General features: G+C 47.5%; 3 protein-coding genes across 3 annotated transcripts; 2 read left to right on the forward strand and 1 right to left on the reverse strand.

Moving 5' to 3' along the window:
* The first annotated feature begins 13,997 nt into the window (after positions 1-13,997).
* Positions 13,998-14,309, forward strand: LOC142246203 (histone H4). Its single transcript, XM_075319238.1, has one exon. It carries the CDS (start codon positions 13,998-14,000, stop codon positions 14,307-14,309), a length of 312 nt encoding a protein of 103 aa, XP_075175353.1.
* Positions 14,310-16,553: 2,244 nt separating this feature from the next.
* On the reverse strand, positions 16,554-16,940 carry LOC142246204 (histone H2A type 1-like). Its single transcript, XM_075319239.1, has one exon. The coding sequence runs from the start codon at positions 16,938-16,940 to the stop codon at positions 16,554-16,556; it is 387 nt and encodes a 128-aa protein (XP_075175354.1).
* A 331-nt stretch (positions 16,941-17,271) lies between these two features.
* Positions 17,272-17,993, forward strand: LOC142246205 (histone H2B 1.1-like). Its single transcript, XM_075319240.1, has one exon. It carries the CDS (start codon positions 17,272-17,274, stop codon positions 17,650-17,652), a length of 381 nt encoding a protein of 126 aa, XP_075175355.1. The 3' UTR covers positions 17,653-17,993.
* The last annotated feature ends 5,003 nt before the right edge of the window (positions 17,994-22,996 follow it).

Below are 22,996 nucleotides of genomic sequence, written 5' to 3' on the forward strand. Positions count from 1 at the left end.
TGACCCTCTGCGATGCTGAGCAGGAGGACACGTGGCAGGCAAGGGATGGGAGACCACTCCATTCCTTACAAGGAGTAAACCACTAGGTGTCACCCTTCTGCTGCATCTAGGAGGAGGAAACTCCTGCAGTCTCCCAGGCCTTTGGCGCTGCTGAGCAAGAGGGCTCGCAGCAGACAAGGAATGGGGGACCACCTCATTCCTTGCAAGAGGAGAGCCACGAGATGTAACAGAGGTCCCCCCAAAATTGGATCACCAGCCAAGGTAAAACAGAGAGCTGGGGTCTGATATTCTCAGACTAGGGAGGTCCATGGTTATTGGACTCTCCCCAGCCTAAAAATAGCCGGCCGCAGCCGCCCCAGAAGTGGCGCAGCCATTAGATGCGCCAATCCTGGTGCTTCGCCCCAGCTCATCCCGTGCCTTGGTGTGGTGGCAAACAGGGTAATATATGGGGTTAATACCAGATGTGTAATGTCACCTGGCATCAAGCTCTGGGGTTCGTGAGGTCAGGCGTCTATCAGATACCCGACATCACCAACCCAGTCAGTAATAAAAAAAATAGACGAGAAACACATTTTTATTTGAAAAAACACTCCCCAAAGCATTCCCTCTTTCACCAATTTATGAGAAAGAAAAACAAATCCAGGTCTGCTGTAATCCAAGCGGTTCCCATGACAATCCATACCATAGTCAATGTTACTGTCAATGAAGAAGAGAATGTTCTCCATTTGCTGGGAGAGCAATGCAGTGACCTGAGCTAACATCAATAGGTGAGCCCAGGTCACTGCAGGGCACGACAAGTGCTTCTGTCAGGAGCGAGGTACATTACCTGCGGTGACGATCTCCTGGACTGCTGACAGCACAGCGGTCACTGACTTCAATGACCGCCGCTTTCACAGCCAAGTATCGCGAGAGCCTATGACGTCACCGCTAGTCACAGTCTTGGGTCGGAAGCCTGAGCAGGAGATGTGACAAGCGGCGGCTATGGAAAACAGTGACAGTGCTGAGGTCGTGAGGGCGGGACTTCATCACCGCAGGTAAGCCGAGCGGGGCCAAGTGTGTCGAGTGCGAGGTGGGTGGAGCTAAGCGGGGTAATGTGTGCAGAGTGCCAGGTGGGTGGAGCCAAGCCGGGTAATGTGTGCGAAGTGCCAGGTGGGTGAAGCCAAGCGGGGTAATGTGTGCAGAGTGCCAGGTGGCTGGAGCCAAGCGGGGTAATGTGTGCAGATTGCCAGGTAGGTGGAGCTAAGCGGGGTAATGTGTGCAGATTTCCAGGTGGGTGGAGCTAAGCGGGGTAATGTGTGCAGAGTGCTAGGTGGGTGGAGCCTAGCGGGGCCATGTGTGCTGGCGGCGGAGTGCGAAGTGGGTGGAGCCTAGCGGGGCCATGTGGCGCTGAGGACGTCAGTGTCGGGGACTGCATGGCTGGGGACAGGTGAGTGTGTGTGTGTACATGCCGAGTGCAGGAGGGGGCGGAGTGAGCTGAGCGGGGAAGTGTCGGCTCCCTGCACACGTAACTGGGGTAAATATCGGGTTACCAAGCAAAGTGCTTTGTTGGATACCCGATATTTATCTTCGTTACCAGCTTATCGCAGGCTGCCAGCGATGGCTCCCTGCACACTGTAGCTGTAAAAAGCCCTGCTTTTGATGATTGAACCGTTCTCGAACGTAACTCGAACTTTTAGGAAAAAGCTCGAGTACTAGTTCGATCTAGAACACCCCCCAAAATCACTCGAACCGCAAACCTCGAACCACGCTCAACTCTAGTCACAACCATAAAGTCATTCCATGAAATAATAAGCATTTATATATAATGTGCTACAATGCAGCCGGAATATATTTTGCAAAAACACAGGGATTACATACCTAACCAATATAGACTTTAAATCAATGCAGGGGTAAAGTGCCAGCAGTGCAAGGATCTGGATCTCGCAACAAACCTGCTACATACCTATTTAATTACATGAATGGTATATAGGTAAGTACTACCCTGCTAAAAAAGTCATAATTGTAATCACAAACATGCAGTCATTTCATCAAATAATAGGTATTGGTTGACCTATAAAGCGCTGCAAAGCAGGAGGAATATTTTTGCAAAAAAGAAGGATTTTTGTGTACTCACCGTAAAGTCTCTTTCTCTGAGTCTTCATTGGGGGACACAGGACCATGGGTTATGCTGCTGTCACTAGGAGGCTGACACTGAGTAAACAGAAAAAGTTAGCTCCTCCCCAGCAGTATAACCCCTGAGCCGGAGGCGGGCTCAATCAGTTTAGTGCACAAGCAGTAGGAGGAGAACCAAACAATCCTGGATAAAACAAGGTAAAAACTATGACCAATAGTCGTGTGACCAGTGGCCTGGGGATATGGCCACTGGGGTAACAGACAGGTAATATATAACAAATAACACAAGCAGGGTGGGTGCTGTGTCCCCCAATGAAGACTCAGAGAAAGAGATTTTACGGTGAGTACACAAAAATCCTTCTTTCTCTATCGTTTCATTGGGGGACACAGGACCATGTGACGTCCAAAAGCAGTCCCTGGGTGGGAAGAAAAGCATCACCGGAGATAGGAAGGAAGTCGCTTCCCCTTGCCGGGCTTGACTCGGACCTACAAGCGCCTACGTTGTTACAGGTATGCCACTGCCACCCGCAAACCTTACGCCAAGACTGGCCTCTGCCGAAGCCTGAGTGAGAACCTGGTAGAAACTAGTAAAGGTACGCCAACTAGATCGGGTAGATAACAGGATGGCTGAGAGAGAACCAGGTTAAATGCTGCGCTAGAAAACCACAATTCCGATGGATAAAGTGAAATCCTTTCCTTTATTGGCACAAGTCTACGCGTTTCGAAGGCATACCGCCTTCTTCATCAGGACAAAACAGTACAAGAAAAGAACAGCATGACATGTGCTGCTGCACGGCGTGAGATATAAAGCATTGAAAAAAATGAGTAACCACGTCATCAGGAATGATGTCAGAGAGCCAGTGACTCATTGCCACGTGGAGCTCTTAGAGAGGAAATGGAAAGAGAAAAAAAAAAGAGGAGAGAGAAAGAGAAAAAAAAGTTTATGGTTGTGATTAGAGATAGGGTGTAACCAGTTGCACTTGCTGGAGTGCTGGATATATAAACCAGTTTGATATAATCAGAACGAAGAAAAAAACAGTGACACTGAAAGATTGATGTGAACAATCGTGAAAAAAATATATATATGTGTATATAAAAAAACCCTTTTTTTTTTTTCCGCTGTGAATAAATATAAATGTAAATGAATATGCAAATAAAATGATATAAAAAGATATATATCTATTTGATTATATGTGTATGCATATACCTATATGAAAAATCTCTTTATTTACATATATATAACATGTGTATATATAAAAAAATATATATAAAAAAAAAAAAATATATATAAAAAAAACATGGGGATAAAATGTGTATGGGTGTATAAAAATTGCTAAAGGATTAAAAAAATTAAAGAATTTATATGGACTGGTATATGAAAAAAGTGTATATAGAAAAAAAATTTTTAATATTCGTGTTCTCATCCAACAATTATAAAGAATAATGACCAATAAAAAGCCAAAGAGAATTTTTTTTTTTTGTTTCATTGGAAGTGTAGGGCAAAGTGTATTTAAAGAAGCAGAGTCGCTGCGATAGAAAATATGTGAGACAGGGGTGAAAAGAGTTGAAGCCAGATCGTGAGAAAAAAATGTACTGAGCATGCGTGAGCAGGCACCGCTCACTATTATCTGAACCCACTGCCAGAGGTGATGCAAGGACAAAGTGTGGGAAAAAATAAAAAAAAAAGCGCATGCGTGAATGAAGGAGATAGTCGGAATGAGAAATTAGGGTGAATAAATCTGAAAGATCAGAAAAAACAATTTGAAACAACTATATATAACAGATAAATTAGTGTAAATGATTGTATACTAGCGAAAAAAGAAAAAGCATGATGCAAGAAAGAAATAAGAGGCAACTGTGTGCGCTCCAAAAAGAAAAAACAATAAAGAGAGAAAATATATATGTGTATATATATGCCTTATGGCCGCGATACTCAATTAGAATTATGCACAAACCAAACAGAGAAAAACACATGTACATTAAAAAGGAGAGGCAATTAGCGGATGAAAGGACATCCCACCAAATCTAAAGGCATATGTCCATGTACAACACACATATTGAAAAAAGAGTCTGTTTGGAACATAAAAATTAGGAGTTATAATCATGGTGCAGTTTATATGCAAGCTGATTAAAAGAAATATGGAATTGAAAGGATAAAACGATATACTGATAAAAATATGAATATATATATATATATATATATATATATATATAAAAATGCTATAAAAATGAAATATTGACCTATAAAAATAAGCTGCATGCTGATATTTGAAAACAATGGTAATTATCAAAGGATTTAATTAACAATTAATAAAAATATATATATTGAAGAGATATTAATAAAAGAAATTTATACAAATTAATAAAAATTAATAAAAAAGATCCATAAGTTCATTAAGGCCATGGGGTTTTAGAGTACCAAGCTTATGTATCCAGTACGTTTCCTTTTTGCTCAACAATTCCATTCTATTTAACGTATCTGCTGGAATTTGTTCAATAGGAGTAATTTTAAAAGACATTGTTTTATCATGGAATAAGGCACAATGCCTTGACAAACCATGCAGCATGAAGCCTATTTTGACATTATGTCTGTGAGAATTTAACCTGCAATGTAGAGGCTGGCAAGTCCTCCCAACATATTGCTTACCACAGATACAGTCTATCAAATAAATCACAAAATTAGACTGGCAGGTTAAATGGTCCTTAATGGGAAAGTCCTCAGTTCCCCTGAATGAACAGAAAGATGTCCTGTTGTGGTGGATGCTCTTACAGCATAGGCAATTCCTAGTGTTGCATTTAAAGGACCCCAATGGAAAAGTATTGGTTTTGGTATTCTGTGCCTTTTTTAATCTACTAGGTGCTATGATGTTCTTGATGGTAGGGGCTCTCCTGAATGTGACCCCAGGACGGGCAGGTAAAACCTTTCCAAGGATAGGGTCATTCAACAATATATTCCAATGTCTGCAAAAAAATCTTTTGATATCAAAATTGTCACTACTAAATGTGGTGATGAAATTGAAGGCTAGTGAGCTATCTGGTTGGACACAGTTATCTGGTGTTTTGCCTGGTAAGAGGGATTTCCTCGAAACGAGAAGATCCTCCTGCTCAAGCAATATGGTGGTATTATAAGCTTTTTTCAGTAAATGATTGGGATATTTCTTTTCAAGGAAACGATTTTTAAGAGTGTCAACCTGAGCTTTGAAATCTGACTCCAAGGTGCAATTCCTCCTTATCCTTTTGTACTGGTTTAGGGGTATGTTTTGTAACCATTTGTTGTAATGCTCACTGCCAAAGTCGATGTAACTATTGGCATCGACCTGCTTGAAAAAGGTCTTAGTGCATATTTTACCATCATGATGGTAGATGGTTAGGTCCAAAAAATTGATCGCATTCTCATGAAAGACAGGTGCAAACTCCAAGTCCCATAGGTTATTTTTCAAAGAGCCCAAAAAAGAATTGATATCACTGAGCTCATTGTCCCATATAAGGAATAGGTCATCAATGAATCTTTTGTAGACCACTATGCCCTTGGTGTGATACCCGTTTTGTATATGGAGGTATTCAAAAAGCCCCATAAAGAGGTTTGCGTAGGAGCAAGCTGCCTTTGACCCCATCGCTGTACCAATTCTCTGGTGGTATAGGTGTTCAGAGAAAATGAAATAATTATTTCTCAATATGAAACCCATGGCCTCAATGAGGAAATCTTTTTGCACATCTGGGATTCTGTCATCATTCTGTAGGAAATGCGCACAACTGAAAAGACCCAAATCATGATCAATATTGGAATATAAAGAAGCTACATCTATAGTGACAAAAAGATAAGAGCGTTTCCAAGGGATATCTTTAACCCCTTAACGACCGCGGGCCGTAAAATTACGTCCTAAATGACATAATCTTACTGCCCGCGGTCCTCCGGCGGCAGCATGCCGCGATCGGCACACATCTCAGCTGATTTTCACAGCTGAGATGTGTGCCTGCTAGGCACGAGCAGAATCGTTATCTGCTCGTGCCGATTAACCCCTTATAATGGCGCTGTCAATACATGACAGCGCCATTATAAGCGCAATCGCGGTAAAGTTTTACTTACCGCCGAAACCGGAAGTCATGTGACGCGATCACGTGACTCCCGATAGTTGCCATGGTAGTACAGGGTCATGTGATGACTCCTGTACTACACATGAATTGGTTTCACTTTCGCTGTGCCCGGAGCACAGCAAAAGAGAAAGACAGCGTATCTGCTGTTTACAGCCTTCCAGCTGTGATCAGCAGATACTGCAGAGCGATCGGAATGCTGATCGCAATAGCCCCCTAGGGGGACTAGTAAAATAAAAAAAAAAAGTAAAAAAATAAGTTTTAAAAAATTAAAAAAAAACAAAAAAACCTAAAAGTTCAAATCACCCCCCATTCGCCCCATTAAAAATTAAAGGGTTAAAAAAATAAAAAATATACACACATTTGGTATCGCCGCGTTCAGAAACGCCCGATCTATCAAAATATAAAATCAATTAATCTGATCAGTAAACGGCGTAGCGGCAAAAAAATTCCAAACGCCAAAACGACGTTTTTTTGTCGCCACAACTTTTGCGCAAAATGCAATAAGAGGCGATCAAAACGTAGCATCTGCGCAAAAATGGTACCGTTAAAAACGTCAGCTCGAGACGGAAAAAATAAGCGGTCATTGAGCCTAAGATCCCGAAAAATGAGAACGCTACGGGTCACGGAATATGGCGTAAAACGTGCGCCACTTTTTTCGGACAAACTTCCGATTTTTTTTTAACCCCTTATATAAAAGTAAACCTATACATGTTTGGTGTCTACGAACTCGCACTGACCTGAGGCATCACACACACACATCAGTTTTACCATATAGTGAACACAGTGAATAAAATATCTCAAAAACCATAGTGCTATCGCACTTTTTTTGCAATTTTTCAGCATTTGGAATTTTTTTGCCATTTTCTAGTACATAATATGGTAAAACTGATGGTTTCATTTAAAAGTACAGCTCGTTCCGCAAAAAATGAGCCCTCACATGACCATATTGACTGAAAAATAAAAAAGTTACGTCTCTCAGAAAAAGAATGGCGAAAAAAAAAAACGGAAAGCGAAAAATCGGCCGGTCGTGAAAGGGTTAATAATGCTTATAAGATGTGAGGAGTCCCTGATATGACTACTGAGCTTCAAGACTTGCGGTTGCAATAGTTGGTCGACATATGCCGCTAAATTGGCTGTTAATGAATTGATACCTGATATTATGGGTCGTCCTGGGGGAATGTCTGAATTTTTATGTAGTAAAGGCAAATGATAAAAAAATGCTATATTATGATGTTCAGTCTGCAGGAACTTTTTTTCAGATGTATTAAATAAATTATTATCAATGGCCTTCTGTATCAGGTTTTTATATGCTGATACAGCATGTTCATAATCAACCCATTCCACTATATGGTAATAGGTGCGATCAGATAATATTCTTAGTGCTTCCTTGACATAGTCGTCCCTATCTGCCGAAGCCTGAGTGAGAACCTGGTAGAAACTAGTAAAGGTACGCCAACTAGATCGGGTGGCGGACCAGAGGATCTGGTCGATCGACGTCTGGAGTCCGATCGTTCAAGGGTGCCCCTTGCTCGGTAGACCGCGGCGGAAGTCCGTCCTTCATGCGATAGTCCTCACATATGGAGAAAGGGATCCATGTGATATTCAGGCCCTTGGCGCCGGCATACGCCTCTTGGGAAAGGGTGGAAGGATGGACTGACAGTTCGTGTAACCGAAAAATGGTGTCCTACAGACACGAACGACTGAGGGCTCGTACCAGCCCTAGAAAGAACTATGCCCCTTTCAGGCTGAGAGGGTAGCCTAGAACCGAAAAAAACAAAACCTAAAGTCCTCTTCTGGAAGGAAAGGCAGGGTGTCTCGGACAGAAACGAAGGGTTCTGGCTGGAGCCCCCCCTTATCCCGCTGGCGGAGCCGGAAAAGGGGGGGAAGAGACTACGAGAGGGCTGTCCGCCCTGATGCCGTCTGTAACAACCAGATGGCCACAAGGAGCCCACCTATCAAAACAGGTGGGAGCAGGGAAAAAGGGGTACCTTGAGCAACTCATCACTGGATTAGGGTCTCACATTTCTAGTGAACGATGAAAACGCCGAGCCAGATGGACTTTTCTCTGAGCGAAGGCCCTGATTGAAGGACGGAAGTGAAAGGTCTCTGAAGATGCGGTTCTCATACCACCGGGGGAGCTCTTTCCGAGTGGAAATAAATCTTCGAGGGAACTGGATTCCCGGCCCTCCTCATGTCTGCCATCATCTTGTCCACAGACCTGACCGAGCCAGCACCCGGGATCCACTGGTGAGGCCATGGAACCTGGGACTTCTGAGTCCTGGAAGAATAGAGGGGCCCCGACACGGAAAAATCTGGCGGTCTGGAAGGAGCCACGGGGCATCTGCGAGGTGATGAGTAAGTTATGCGAAACTATGCTCGCCTGGACCACTCCCGAGCTATCGCCTGCCTAGGTCCCTCTTGATAACCCTCGAGATCATGGGAAGCCGCGGGAAGATGCACGAGAGCCTGAACAGGCTACACAACCGGTCTAGGGCGTCGTCCTCTAGTCCAGAGCAGGTGGTGTACTCGACGCACCATTGACTTGAGAGTTGGATCGGAAGGCCAAAAAGTCATGACTGGAGGTCTTCTTTCGCCAGAGATCTGGCTGGTGATAACCCTGTTGGAGCCCTTTACCTACGCGAGGTCTATCCTACCGCGGAAATCGGCCGCCCAAACGTCAACGCTCGGAACGTGCTGCCGAGATTAGCGAGAGAAAGGGCGCGTCCCAGAGCAAGATCCTCTTGGCTTCTTCCCTTGCCATGACGCTCTCTGCGTCTTCCTGGTGGATGATGCACATCACTGCTGAGGCATGACCCGACTGGAACCTGACTGGGCAATATGACCCAGAGAAGAAATTGTAACCGGGCTAACCGACTGGGTCCGAGTTCGGAATGTTGAAGGGGAGACGACACTCTAGAGGTGTCCCTCGGGGACGTGCCGAGGAATGGTGGGGTCGCATACCCTAGTACGGGAAGCTGGTGACGGTTGATAATAAGCCTCAGAGGAGGAAAGGGAAGCTTCCCAGGGAAGGATGCGAAGACTGGTCCGCTAGAAGGAGATTGGCCGGTCACCCGCGAAGACGGAACCTTCCTGTCCCCGTTCTTCAGTGTGGTCCGTTGGAGAGACCGGGATGAAATCTGGTATGTACACCATCGCTAACACCGCCACAGGCTGTCGAGGACTCGCATAGCAAGAAACCGAAGGGAAAAAAAAAAAAAAAACGGGAGCGGGAGGCAAAGAGCACGCGGGACTCTGTGCCAGGATAGAAACTACTCCTGCGTGAGGAGTAGCCACCCTGAACGGCTCGAATACCGTGCCTGAGGAATGATGGACCGGGCAGGGTCTGGGAGGACTCCTTCCTGTAGCTCAGCTACCCTAGTAGCGAAAAATGATGATGAAGGACTAAGCCTCAAGGTGAGGGTCCTTGAAGGGGACTCTGGGTCTCCTGGTCGTTTCTGGGCGGAGAGAGCCTGAGGATGCGTAGGGATCGTGATCCCTGCAAGCGCTCTTAGAAAGCTGGGACGGTTTGCAGCCACGCAAGGCGGAGATGGCTGTTGTAGGGATAAAGGCTCCCTGACAAACCTAGCGTGAGGGAACGAGTCCTGGTGCTTCAGGGCCGATGCCGGGAAAGGGATGTACCCTTCCCTTATGTAGCCTAGGGGAGAGAGTAGTCCACCCTGACGTAGCCTAGGGGATAAACTGGACTCGCCTATCTCCGAAAGGGCGAACCCGAAAGCTGGAAAGGAAGTCGGCGACTTCCTAGATGTCGAATCTGCATTCCTGATCCCGCGTCAGAGGTCTCGATGGTGGGCACACTGATGCTAGAGGCTCCGGCCGAGTAGCGGGCAGACATCAGGTTTGTGAAGAGAGGGTACTCACTGAATAAGATATCCAGCCCTGGGTCGGCATAGGTGAGACGTGAACCGCTGCGTAGGATGTCCGTGGAGTCCCTGTGGAGCGGCACGATAGGGACGAGAAGCCCGGGGAGATCCAGGCGGGTCGCATATAGGGTAGCGTACCGCTTCCTTTCGGAGCCCCCTTCGAGAAGGAGTAAGACAAATGAACGGACTTACCCCTGGGAAAAATCGCGTCCGGGGATTATCCGTGATCACGCAGTCACCGGCGAAGTGGATGTCCACTGAAAACCGCAGTGGCCCCCACCTTGGTCTCTGCAAGGTGGCATGCCCCCTCTCTCCAGAGCCCTTTGGGGGAATGATAATGACAATAACACGACTTACCGCTGGTAAGCGCCGTGTCTGGATGTCGTCTGTGATCATCAGCGACTCAAGTTTAGTATGCCCCTTCTCTCCGAAATCGCCTTGGAGAAGGGAAAAAAAGACAGTGACAAGACTTACTGCTGGTCAACTTCGTGTCTGGTAGTTGTCTGTGAGCACGCGGTAACTCGGCGGGCTCTGGATGTCCTCTGAGCACATCAGGGGTCCGCACCAAATGTCTTAAGGGAGACCTGCGTGCACGGAGAGAAGAGGGGTGTCCGTAGCCTTACGGCTTCACTCACCATTAGTAGCAGGCTATTCGTCATGCGCCAAGACATCCGGGTCCTGCTCGGAGTCCAGCAGAGGTGGAAGCCTGGGCCATCACCCGAGGGGTCGGAAGACTACCGGAGGAAGGGCAGTCTGGACCTGGGGAATAAGGTGGAAAAACTGGGGGGGGCCACAAAAGACGAGACCTGGCGGGTCCGCTTATAGCATAGGAAAATGTCCCTGGTACGGGACTTGCGCCAGTCCTGTGGATGGTATGACCGAGCGGCGGCCGGGGACGCAGCGCATGTGCACGGACCCGAGGGACGACAGCGAGGGTATTTATGGCCTGAAACAGGGCGTTAACCCGGCAGGGGTCAACAGCAATCTGATAACTTCTTGACAATAATTCACAAAAGAGGGGACCGAGTCTTGGGCTTACCGACCCAAAATAACTAAAAAGTCGAGCTGGAAACGCTATGTACTAAAAAACGTGATATAAAACAAGTGCCCGCATAAGCAATGTAAGAGTCAATGTATAAAAGAACTCATGCACGTAATTTTAATAAAAAGTCGACCCAATATAAAAAATATATACTAAAAATACGAGTGTGTCCTATTTTTTCCCTGAAAAAAAAAGAAAAAAAGTTGCTGCAGCCTCAGCAATCTGCAGGCAGGAAGACTGCCATAATCTTTTTTTTTTTTTTTTTTTTTAAATAAACTGAACGCTGAGGGAGCGGGAAAGGCTATCCCCCACCCCCCTAGTGATGCCTGGGGCAGAGCGGAGGGCGGAGAAGGAGAGGCTGGCGACCAATAGCGCTGTGCAGGAGGCGGGCCTGGGACGCCGAGGACCAGGCCGAAGCCGGGGACTAAACTTTCGGGGCTGCCGGCGTGCAGGGCGGTGGAGCGAAGCGGTGATACCTGGGAGCAGCGGTGGCGCAGCAGAGATGTTCGGGGCGCCGAGAGGGAGCCCTGCGGTAGTACCAGTGCGCACCGCCGACTGAACGACCGCTGTGGCTGGGGCGCAGAGCGTTTAGGCCGAGACCGGGGCCTCAATTGTTCAGCCGCCCGGAGAAGGTAGGCGAAGCTTGGTCCTACCTGAACTCGGCGGCGCCGGCCCAGCCATGGATGCGGTGCAGGCAGGGCGCTCTGCCCCTGCCTGTGAGCAGTGCCCCCGTCCTGGAAAAACTGCGGGTTCCGGGGGAGCAGCGTTCTGAGGCAGGGAGATGGACATCATGCTGGGGGAAGGCAGCCCCCCTGCAGGAGAAGGCAGCAATGCGGGCCCCATCGGATTTTAAACGTGCTGCAGAGATCCGATCCCTGCCGTATGCCCCTGTAGGCCCTTTGGGGTGATACCGTAGGGCGAATCAGGGGTGCCCCAAGGTTCTGCCCACACGAACACCCCCGGGAGTGGTACCACGGGAATGGACGGGGAAAAGGGCCCGAAGTCTCAAACCCCTGCGACCCTAGGGAGTGGTACCCACCGGGCTGCGAAAGGCTGAGGTAGGGAAGTACGGTACCTGCAGAAAACAGAGAAGTACCACAGATGAGAGCGACGAGCGTCGCCGAGAAAAAAGGAAAAGAAAAAAAAAAAAATTACGCAAAAAAATCAAGTGGCTGAAGAGGGCCCAGTCGGCCCACATCAGCCTCCTACAACACTAAGCAAAAAACTGATTGAGCCCGCCTCCGGCTCAGGGGTTATACTACTGGGGAGGAGCTAACTTTTTCTGTTTACTTAGTGTCAGCCTCCTAGTGACAGCAGCATAACCCATGGTCCTGTGTCCCCCAATGAAACGATAGAGAAACAGGGATTAAATACCTAAAGAAAATTAGAATGAACAGAATAAACACCCCTCACTTCTGGTCTGAGGAAGCCTGTTCTGTGACACGCAAAATGCGGTTACCTCTCCTGGGGGGACTCCAGACTATTGCACTGCTGGAACTTTATCCCTGCATTGATTTACATTCTATTCTGTTTTGGTATGTAATCCCTGTTTTTTTCCAAAAAAATTCCTCCAGCATTGCAGCACTTGTCAATACTTAATATTTGATGAAATGACTGTTTGTGAGTACAACTGCTATGAGTTGTTTTTGTTTTTTTTTTAAGCAGGGCAGTGTAATTGTGTGATTGTTAAGGTTTTGTTAAAAGATCCAGACCCTTGCATTGCTGGCACTTTATCCCTGCATTGATTTAAACTCTTGTGTTTTTGGTATGTAATCCCTGCTTTTTGCAAAAGAAAATCCTCCTACATAGTAGCACTTTATATATCAATAATTATTATTTGATGGAATGGCTACATGGTTGTGACTACAATTGTTATGATTTTGGTAGCCGGGTGCTACTTACCCATATGTAATTACACAGGTCTGTAGTGTTTTTTTTTCTGCCAGAAGTCTATTGCATCTGTCATCTTTTCCTCTTTTTTTATATACAATATTTGTATCTCATATGTTTTTGTACCCAAATAAATATTTCTCATTGTTTTGCATGATACCCCACTTGTTTCTCCGGTTTTTCTATTAATTTTTTTATTAGTGGTTTTGCAAACACCCCATGGGTAACCAAACAAGTCTCCCTGAGGTTTCTCTATTTACTCGATCTTTTTACTAGTCTTTACTTGAATAATATGTGAAGGATTTTGCTTTTTCTAAGCCTCTATTGCTATGGACCTCTCACGCTCCGGTCAGGAAAAGCCTCCGCCAGTCGGAGCATTGTATGCGATCCCGGCCTCAGTTATACGGCCGTGTGACTGCTGCCTAATTACTGCTCTCATCATCCCGTGCCTGCTCTGCGCTACTACTCAGCAATCTTCATACTCTGGCTGGTGATGAAGCCGTTTATATCCCTCCACACAGCGGACATTGGCGCCTGAGTGTGAGGCCGCTTCTCTGGGAAAATGTAAGATCATGTTATAGCACGGACCTCCTGCTTGTAGCTGTGGATCTGATCTGTACATAGACTGCAGGAATAAGCGACTGGGGAGATAATGACGGAGATCTGGAAAGCTGCTTACATAACACATTAGTGTTCGGTGGATTTTATCTATGGACTGTATTTGGGATAATTCTCATTTGGGGAGAAGTTATATTAGAGTCAAATGAACTGCAGAAGAAGCCGAAAGGGCGGTAAATTCAAACTCCCTAACAGTTTTGTATTCAGCCAATCAGCAGAGGAAAGGCGGAGTCGTCAGTCTGTAAAACACGCCCCGGACGCGCGTCATCTCATCAGTTCTCCTTCTGGTCCGACTATCCTCTACATAAAGGAGGAGTCGGCGGCAGTTCATCACTTGTTCTTTTCCAACTACTCTAAAGATGTCTGGTCGCGGTAAAGGAGGAAAAGGTCTCGGGAAAGGCGGCGCCAAGCGGCACAGGAAGGTGCTCCGTGATAACATCCAGGGCATCACCAAGCCCGCCATCCGCCGTCTCGCCCGCAGAGGAGGCGTCAAGCGCATCTCCGGCCTCATCTACGAAGAGACTCGCGGAGTCCTGAAAGTTTTCCTGGAGAATGTGATCCGTGACGCCGTCACCTACACCGAGCACGCCAAGAGGAAGACCGTCACCGCCATGGACGTGGTGTACGCGCTGAAGCGCCAGGGCCGCACTCTCTACGGCTTCGGAGGTTAATTCTGCTCTATTCTGTCCTCACAACCCAAAGGCTCTTTTCAGAGCCGCCCACATCTACCCGAAAGGCTACAATGTCCTGCTGCTGTGGGGTGAGCGGAGGGCAGATTTCCTGTGCCCTGATGAATGCTGTTCGCTCTCACTGATCTATCATGTGGCTGATCATACATATAACACCGGGGTGTGTGATGGGGGTGGTATAGCCGAACATGGATATATCTGGGCACAGTCCATATCCTGCTGTGCTGCGGTTACTGCAAATGAAACTGTAAAGTTCAGCTGTGAGATGAAAGTTGATGCTGCTTAATAATATCTTGGATTAGACCCGTGTAGGTGATCAGGTACAGCGAATATTCACCGGGAATAACGCTGATTAGATGGACGATCTGTACCGGGTTTATAGACTCATGTAATCACCGCGTCTTGGACACTATTGTCACCGATCGATGGCGGCCACCGAAGATTAATGATAACCCTTCAGAATAATAATGGCGGCTCATCCTCCATCCAGCGCGATCACCGTGTGCGGGGGCAGCAGGTCTGGAGGACAGGACTGCGCTGTATCCTGAGTATTAGAGCTGCCCCAGACCTGAATTCTCAGAATATAATCTCCCCTATATGCAGAGGTGCAGGTTATAATCAGATGGACGGAGAGCAGCGATTGGGCGGGAAGTTCACAAGAACGGCAGGAGGGTCACAGCAGCGGGAGATGGAAAAGTGACAAACCGCAGCTGAATACGGTGACACCAAAGGGTTAAACAAATGAGCGCTCTTAATGGAATGTATGTATATAGGCGGAGCTACAACGAATTTGAAATTCCCGCTCATTGGCGACGGTTTCTTCTGTTCCTTTTCTGTAACACGTGCTCCTGCCTTCGTTACAGTTTGTCCTCCTGCTGCTGTGGGGTGAGCTGACTGCCGATCTCTTGTGAATGCTGGCACTGATCTGTCATGTGTCTGATAATACAGAACACCGGGGTGTATAGTCCAGTACAAGTGTCTTCTTCCCGGATGAACTCCTTAGTGGCCGATCTTGCTTCACATTTATCCGTGTTCTCACAGTAGAGGCAAGTTCACCCCCCACATTCTGGTGGAACATACGAGGTGATCGGGCAGATGTACACTTTAGTCACTGATCCAGCTGTGCATGATTGTAACCCAATTTATTCTAAGCTAACAAACCCAGTTATAATGTGATTTATATCCCCATATAGTGCAGCATAATATCTATATACTGCTGTATATTCATAGTTCTGCTTACCTCCATATACTGTTATTTACCTCCTTATTGTGCTGTATACTCCAGTAATAGGGACTCTAGATTGTGAGCCCCAATGGGGACAGTGTTGCCAATGTATGTAAAGCGCTGTGGAATTAATAGCGCTATATAAATGAATACAATTTATTATTATTATTAATAGATCGGTATGCCTCCATATATTGCTGTATACTCTCCAATTGCTAGGTTCTGTCCTGCTCTAGAGGCAGCTGGAAACATCACAGGCACTGAAGGGTTAATTTAGCGTCGGTTTGGGTACCTAATCTGATGTCGCCTATGGGCGGAGCCAGAGCCATACTCCGTGCTGATTGGCTGAGTCTCTCTCGCGCTTTGTTCTATTCAGCGCTATATGGAGTCTGCAACAAAACAAGAAAATCCCCCATCACTAACAGCAACATATGGACCCATACAGCTCTATAGGAAGGATATACAGCAGCCTATACAGGAGTATATGGAGGATATAAAGGACTGCAGCAGCCTATACAGGAGTATATGGAGGATATAAAGGACTGCAGCAGCCTATACAGCGGTATATGGAGGATACACAGGACTGCAGCAGCCTATACAGGAGTATATGGAGGATACACAGGACTGCAGCAGCCTATACAGGAGTATATGGAGGATACACAGGACTGCAGCAGCCTATAAAGCGGTATACAGAGCACTGGGGGATATACAGCGCTATATGAGGTGTCTGTATCTGGATATTTCACACTCCCTTGTGCTGTGACAGCGCAGATGATAAACCTTATTAGTGCCAGTAATTACAGCCACTGTGCCAACTTCATAATACACAGGACTATTCACACTGCCGGGTGCAGCTTATACCCCCGGAGATATGTAGAACCGCAGCCATAATAACTATATGTACAGAACCACAGCAGAGATCAGCGGCGCCAGCTCCTGTGAGGACGAGGTGGTGGCTCTTAGAAGAGCCTTTGTGTTGTGGATGATGCGGATCAGCGGCGTTACTTGCTCTTCTTGCCGCTCTCTGTCTTCTTGGGCAGCAGCACGGCCTGGATGTTGGGCAGGACGCCTCCCTGGGCAATGGTCACCCCACCCAGCAGCCTGTTCAGCTCCTCGTCATTGCGCACAGCCAGCTGCAGGTGCCGGGGGATGATGCGGGTCTTCTTGTTGTCCCGGGCAGCATTGCCGGCCAATTCCAGGATCTCAGCAGTCAGATACTCGAGCACAGCGGCCAGGTAGACCGGAGCGCCGGCGCCCACTCTCTCGGCATAATTGCCCTTGCGGAGAAGCCTGTGCACACGACCGACTGGGAACTGCAGTCCTGCCCGGGATGAGCGGGTCTTGGCCTTAGCGCGGGCCTTCCCTCCTTGTTTGCCGCGTCCAGACATCGCTGCGTTGCTTTTCCGGAGATTAGAAGATAAAGAACTGTAATGTGACGCGTGTGCCGGCTCCGGAGTGTTTTATAAGCTGCTGCTCCGCCCTCCTTTCCTGTCATTGACTAAATCTGAAGTCATCCATGGAAATGAGACTTGTGGATCCTCCAATGAGCTGCAGGGGCGGTGATCATGACGTTCCCACAAGTCACATGCCTTTTTCACCCAGTAGAACAGCGATGTGACAGCAGTGCTCATTTGCATGACCGGTCTATAAATACGGCCGCTCTGGGAGGAGCAGAATCGTTATCTTCTTGTCTTGTCACAAGAGGTCTCTGCTCTCATCATGCCTGATCCCGCCAAGTCCGCCCCAGCCGCCAAGAAGGGCTCCAAGAAAGCCGTGACCAAGACTCAGAAGAAGGATGGCAAGAAGCGGAGGAAGACCAGGAAGGAGAGCTATGCCATCTACGTGTACAAGGTGCTGAAGCAGGTGCACCCCGACACCGGCATCTCCTCCAAGGCCATGGGCATCATGAATTGCTTCGTTGGTGACATCTTCGAGCGCATCTCAGGGGAAGCCTCCCGCCTGGCTCATTACAACAAGCGCCACACCATCACCTCCCGGGAGATCCAGACCGCCGTGCGCCTGCTGCTGCCGGGAGAGCTGGCCAAGCACGCCGTGTCCGAGGGCACCAAGGCCGTCACCAAGTACACCAGCGCCAAGTGAGTGATCACTGCTGCTCCAACACCACAACGGCTCTTTTAAGAGCCACCACCCATTCACAGGAGCTGGCGCCGCTGATCTCTGTTCATATCTGTAATGTAGCACATAGGGAGTGCGGGGGATGTGGCTGCGCCATGCAGTTGTGATCTCGTTTATTGATTTATCTGGGGCTGATTTGCAGTTACTGATCTGATATCGGCTCCTAAAAAAATAGTTTTGAAATATAAAGCGCTATATGGAAATACTCAGCAATATAAGACAAGAACACTGGTGAGATAAAGTCCTACATGGAGGAATAAAACCGGATACATGGCACAATGTGGGTGCATGCACCAATATGTTCTCTGGTGATTTGTAGCACAATGTATACAGGGTGTAGAGCACCCTGGTGATCAGGACTGTGATGAGACAAAGGCCAGCTCCCCATTTAAATAAAACTAAAAATATTTTTATAAAGCTGCAGCGCATATTCCGCAGCGCTTTACATACATCAGGAACACTCCCCATTGGGGCTCACAATCTAAATTCCCTCTATGTTTTTGGAGTGTGGCAAGAAACCGGAGTACACGGAGGAAACCTACGCAAACACGGGGAGAACATACAAACTCCTTGCAGATGTGGTCCTTGGTGGGATTCGAACCCAGCGCTAACCACTGAGCCACCGTGCCGCCCTAAGTGCCTGAGTGCTATCATGTACGGAGCACGGATAGTGTTACTGCCGAGACTACGGTAAATGCAAGCAATAGTCAGAGGTCAGTGTGAATAGTGACGAACAGCTCCAGTGATCTCAGGTAGATAACAGTATATGGCGATATACAGCAAACACATCACTAAGGATAGATATTTAGCAGTATTTATGTGTATACAGGGAAAATACAGCACGATATGATCGGATGCATTATTGTGTGGAGTCTATACAGCGCTCTATGGGAATATACCTGGATTGAAGGTTGTGACTATTTAACATCATCGCTGTATTTTGATTGGAGTCGAGGTCATTGTAAATAGTCAGTAACTGAGGCTGGAAGTGACTAATGTATATAGAGTAAAATTCGCACTATATAGCGGTATTCTGCATTGTTTGAATATACATATCAAAATGCCTTTAAAACCAATAACGGTTCAAAAAAGGAATTGGTGTCTTTTCTTTAAAATTATTAATTTTTACTCACAAATCTTAGTTAAAAATACATAAAGTACATACTCAAAGATTAGTATAAAAGAACAGGATCAAATACCCATGTTAGAGCAGCAGCGGTAAAACCAAAAGGTACAAGTCCACAGTGTTAAGACCAAATCGTATAAACTACCATAAATCGCTTATGAAATAAATAATGCATAAAGTGCAAAGTGCTCTATCTTCATAAATATCGCTATATAAATATGGTAAAAAAGGCATGGAATGAAAATGGCCTGTAAAAATAAAGTGCTAACAAAGTGCAAAATGTATTGCTATAATCAATATACCTTAGAGATGGTCAGCGTTGTTCAGTATACCGCAATATCCCGACACGTGTTTCAGCGTGCTTTCTTCAGGGGATGCTCTGAAGAAAGCACGCTGAAACGCGCGTCGGGTTATTGCGGTATACTGAACAACCCTTACCACCTCTAAGGTATTTTTGATCTATATTACAATTTAAGGTGGATTTGTACGGAATATTTTGATTTATACTGGAGGTCTATAGGGCTGCATTAAAATGGAGGTCGGGGGGGGGGGGCTGTATAATACAAAATGAAGGGACACCCTATACATGGAATATAGGGGTGAATTATACATGGAGGAGTATGGGGCTGCATAATACCATCTGAAGTTTTATGGGGTTGTGTTATAATACATATAGGACTATGGGGGCTACATTATAATATATGGAGGACTATGGAGGCTACCTTATACACGGACTATGGAAGTGCATTATAAAACATGGAGGACTATGTGGTGCAGTATAATATATGGAGAACTATGGGGTGAATTTTAATACATGGAGAACTATGGGAAATGCATTATAATTGAAGGGCTACTTTATACATGGAGGATTATGGGGGTGCATTATAATATATGGAGGGCTATGTATCTGCATTCTAATATATGAAGGGTTATGTGGGACCCTTTATACAATTATTTGGAAGGCTATGTGGGGGCTGTTATAGTATTTTGAGAACTTTATTCAGGGGGACAAAGATACAAGTATGGGATGGAAATGTTTTGTGCTGAGGGAAAAAGGCTCTTTCCCTCAGCAGCCAACTTTCCCATGCTCTGCTATACATCTCTCAGCACCCAGCTTTCCCATGTTCTGATATACATCTCTCAGCACCCAGCTTTCTCATGCTCTGATATGGGAAAGCTGGGTGCTGAGGACAAGATAAATATCAGAACATAGGAAAGCTGGGTGCTGATAGAGGGATTTCTGGGTGCTGTGGGTGAGAGCCAAGTGTCAGCGTCATTATCCTGTACCCCGAATGTCAGTGTCATTATCCCCTACCCCAAGTGTCTGTGTATGTGGAGGGGGGGCCCAGGTCTAAACTTTGCACCGGGGCCCATCCAACTCAAGTTACGCCACTGACTGTATGTGTACATTTATAATGTGTTTTTATGTGTTTGTGATTGTCTCCCATTGTTTCCTATAGGGTTCGAGTGGTTCGCCGGACCGAACTCGAACGCGGCCTTCGTTCAGCGAACCGAATTGAGACGAACTGCGGCCGGTTGGCTCATCTCTAGTTGTTACTACAATTGTTATGACTTTATAGAACAAAAGGACTCAGCAAAATAACAGGCAGATGTGGAGGATCAGTTCTTGAAAGTGAACTTTGTGGCGATGATAAGACTGATATTGGAGTGATCAGAACACATCTAAGCTCTAGACCGCTATGTACATGCGCACACGGGCGGTCACTTGTCTATGTGCGCACGTTGTGTTTTTTTCCGTGCAAATGCTGCGTTTTGAACTGCAGCGTTTTCAGTGCCAAATTGCATGCATTCAGCTTCCCCAGCAAAGTCTATGAGAAAGCCGAAAAATCTATGCACACGCTGCGTTTATGAACGCAGAGTTTTGGATGCACAAAATCGCTGCGGGAAGAAAAAGCAGCATGTCACTTCTTTTGTGCGTTGTAGCTGCATTCTCCACACATTGAAATCAATGATGTGGGTCAAAACGCAACCAAAATGCACTTGTACTGCATTTTTGTTGCGTTCCGCATGCTTTTTGACAAACAAAACGCAGGTCTTTTCAGTCTCCCTGTCAATGTCGGTGAATCTCCCTCTGTCTGTCGGTCGGTCTCTTTCTCTGTCAGTTGATCGTTCTGTCTCTCTCTCTGTCCGTCGGTAAGTCTCTCCCCATCTCTCACACTCCCCGATCCCCAGCGCGGCGCTGCACGGCTGTCACACTGCTCCGGCGGCTTTTCCTCTTTTGAAAATGCGGGCCGCTCATTATTCAATCTGGTATTCCCTACTTTCCCCGCCCACCAGCGCCTATGATTGGTTGCAGTCAGACACGCCCCCACGCTGAGTGACAGATGTCTCACTGAAACCAATCACAGCCGCAGGTGGGCGGGTCTATATCGTGCAGTAAAATAAGTAATAGTATAGTATAGCCACACGGCTGAAGGCTGGTATTCTCAGGATGAGGAGCCCCACATTATGGGGAGCCCCCCAGCCTAACAATATCAGCCAGCAGCCGCCCGGAATTGCCGCATTCTTTAGATGGCACAGTCCAGGGACTCTACCCGGTTCATCCCGAATTGCCCTGGTACGGCAGCAATTGACGTAATACCTCTCCAGGTCCGGCTTAAGTGTACCGCGAGCCGCTCGAGGTCCGGGCTCGGGTTGTCTGTGGCACGAGCGCCTCCGGACCGGGGGCCACGTTGCTCTGTTAAGGGGAGAGCCAGTAGTGTGGTGGTGGTGTGGGACAAGGCGCGCAGCCGGGGAGGGCCGCGTTGTCATCCTACTGGTCATGACGCCACCCACGGGTCGTGGTGACGGGATGCACCACCGCTGCAGCTGAAGTGAAGGTGCGGGCTCATCCGGGATCGGTCTTGCGGTCACAGCCTAGATGTTAGCCCCTCCGTGGGTAGGGGCGGTGTGTCCCGGGGCCTGGTGGGGGACTGGCAACGGTGTTGTTGTCGGGATGCAGGGTGCCATGCTGCGGTGCAGTGTCGTGCCCGGATGGTACTGGTGTACTTACGATTAATTCACATTCAGAGTCTCTGGTAAACCAAAGTTCGAGTATGGTAGGGTCCCGCAGCCGGCTGCTTGTGTCCCCTTGTGAGGTTGATGGTGGCCCCTTTCCCTTCCACCTCTTGTTGTGGTTTTTGGCTCCCCTGACTGGACAGTGGTAGCCCGCTCCCCGGCGTTGAACTGCCGGAGGAGCCCTCGGTTGCCCGCAGGTGCTGGCCCGTCGGATGTTTGGCCCTTGGCGGTGGCTCTCACCTGGTATCGGTGGGCTTTTGCCTTCTTTCTGGACTTTGGGTGAGGATGAACCCGTGAGGTCCAGCCTGCAATCAGTTAATTTGCCTATACTCAGTGGCTTCTAAGCTAGGATGGGGTCTGAGTACCCGGTTTCTGGTGCTCCGGTAAATGGTTGACTCCTTGGTTCAGGGCCGGCGGGCTCCAACCCTGGCCCGGTCCCTAAGGTTCCGTCGGCTGCTTTACCGGTACTCCTGCAGGCGGCCACCACCGTCTGCCTGCCTGATGGTTCAAGGGTCCCAGGCTCCTAGCCGGGTCCCTGACAGCTCTACAACTCCACTCCTCTCACTGTCACTCGACTCCAACTAGGCTGTTTGTATTTCCCAGCTGATCGCTCTCAAAAGCCGGCCGCTCAGCTGATCGCTCTCAATAGCCGGCCGCCAGGCGATCAGCTGAAAGTTCGGCCGCTGAGAGACAAAATAAAGTTTCTGTGATTTAAAAAAAAAAAAAAAAAAAGCATGCGCAGTGAAAAATAAAGAATTCAGTCACTCAAAAAACGTTACATGCTGCATTCCTTACGCCCGGCGGAAGCAACGCAGCGTCGGCCAGCGGAAGCAACGCAGTTACTTTTGGCATAATCCGTCATCCATACAAGTCTATGGGAAACAGAGGAATCCGTTAACGAATTCCACTGTTTTTCAAAAGGGCGGTGTTACGGGGGGACCGGCAGATTTGGAAAAGGGGGTATATATCCCTATCGGCAGTCAGGGCCCACCGTGCTCCAGATGGCAATGAAGCTGGATCCCTGTGGGTTAAGTGGACTTTATAGGACTGATGACTCATAGATAACCCAGCACACCTGGGAACCGGTCACGTGTGTAGAGACACGTCAGACCGGATGACAACCCAGTTAGCGTTACGGTGGAATTGGCGCAACCCCGACCACGT

This window comes from Anomaloglossus baeobatrachus, chromosome 7 (genome assembly GCF_048569485.1).
Source record: "Anomaloglossus baeobatrachus isolate aAnoBae1 chromosome 7, aAnoBae1.hap1, whole genome shotgun sequence".
Taxonomy (NCBI): domain Eukaryota; kingdom Metazoa; phylum Chordata; class Amphibia; order Anura; family Aromobatidae; genus Anomaloglossus; species Anomaloglossus baeobatrachus.

Coding starts and splice junctions, on each gene's coding strand:
- LOC142246203 (XM_075319238.1), top strand. CDS start 13,998: ATGTCTGGTCGCGGTAAAGGAGGAAAAGGTCTCGGGAAAGGCGGCGCC.
- LOC142246204 (XM_075319239.1), bottom strand. CDS start 16,940: ATGTCTGGACGCGGCAAACAAGGAGGGAAGGCCCGCGCTAAGGCCAAG.
- LOC142246205 (XM_075319240.1), top strand. CDS start 17,272: ATGCCTGATCCCGCCAAGTCCGCCCCAGCCGCCAAGAAGGGCTCCAAG.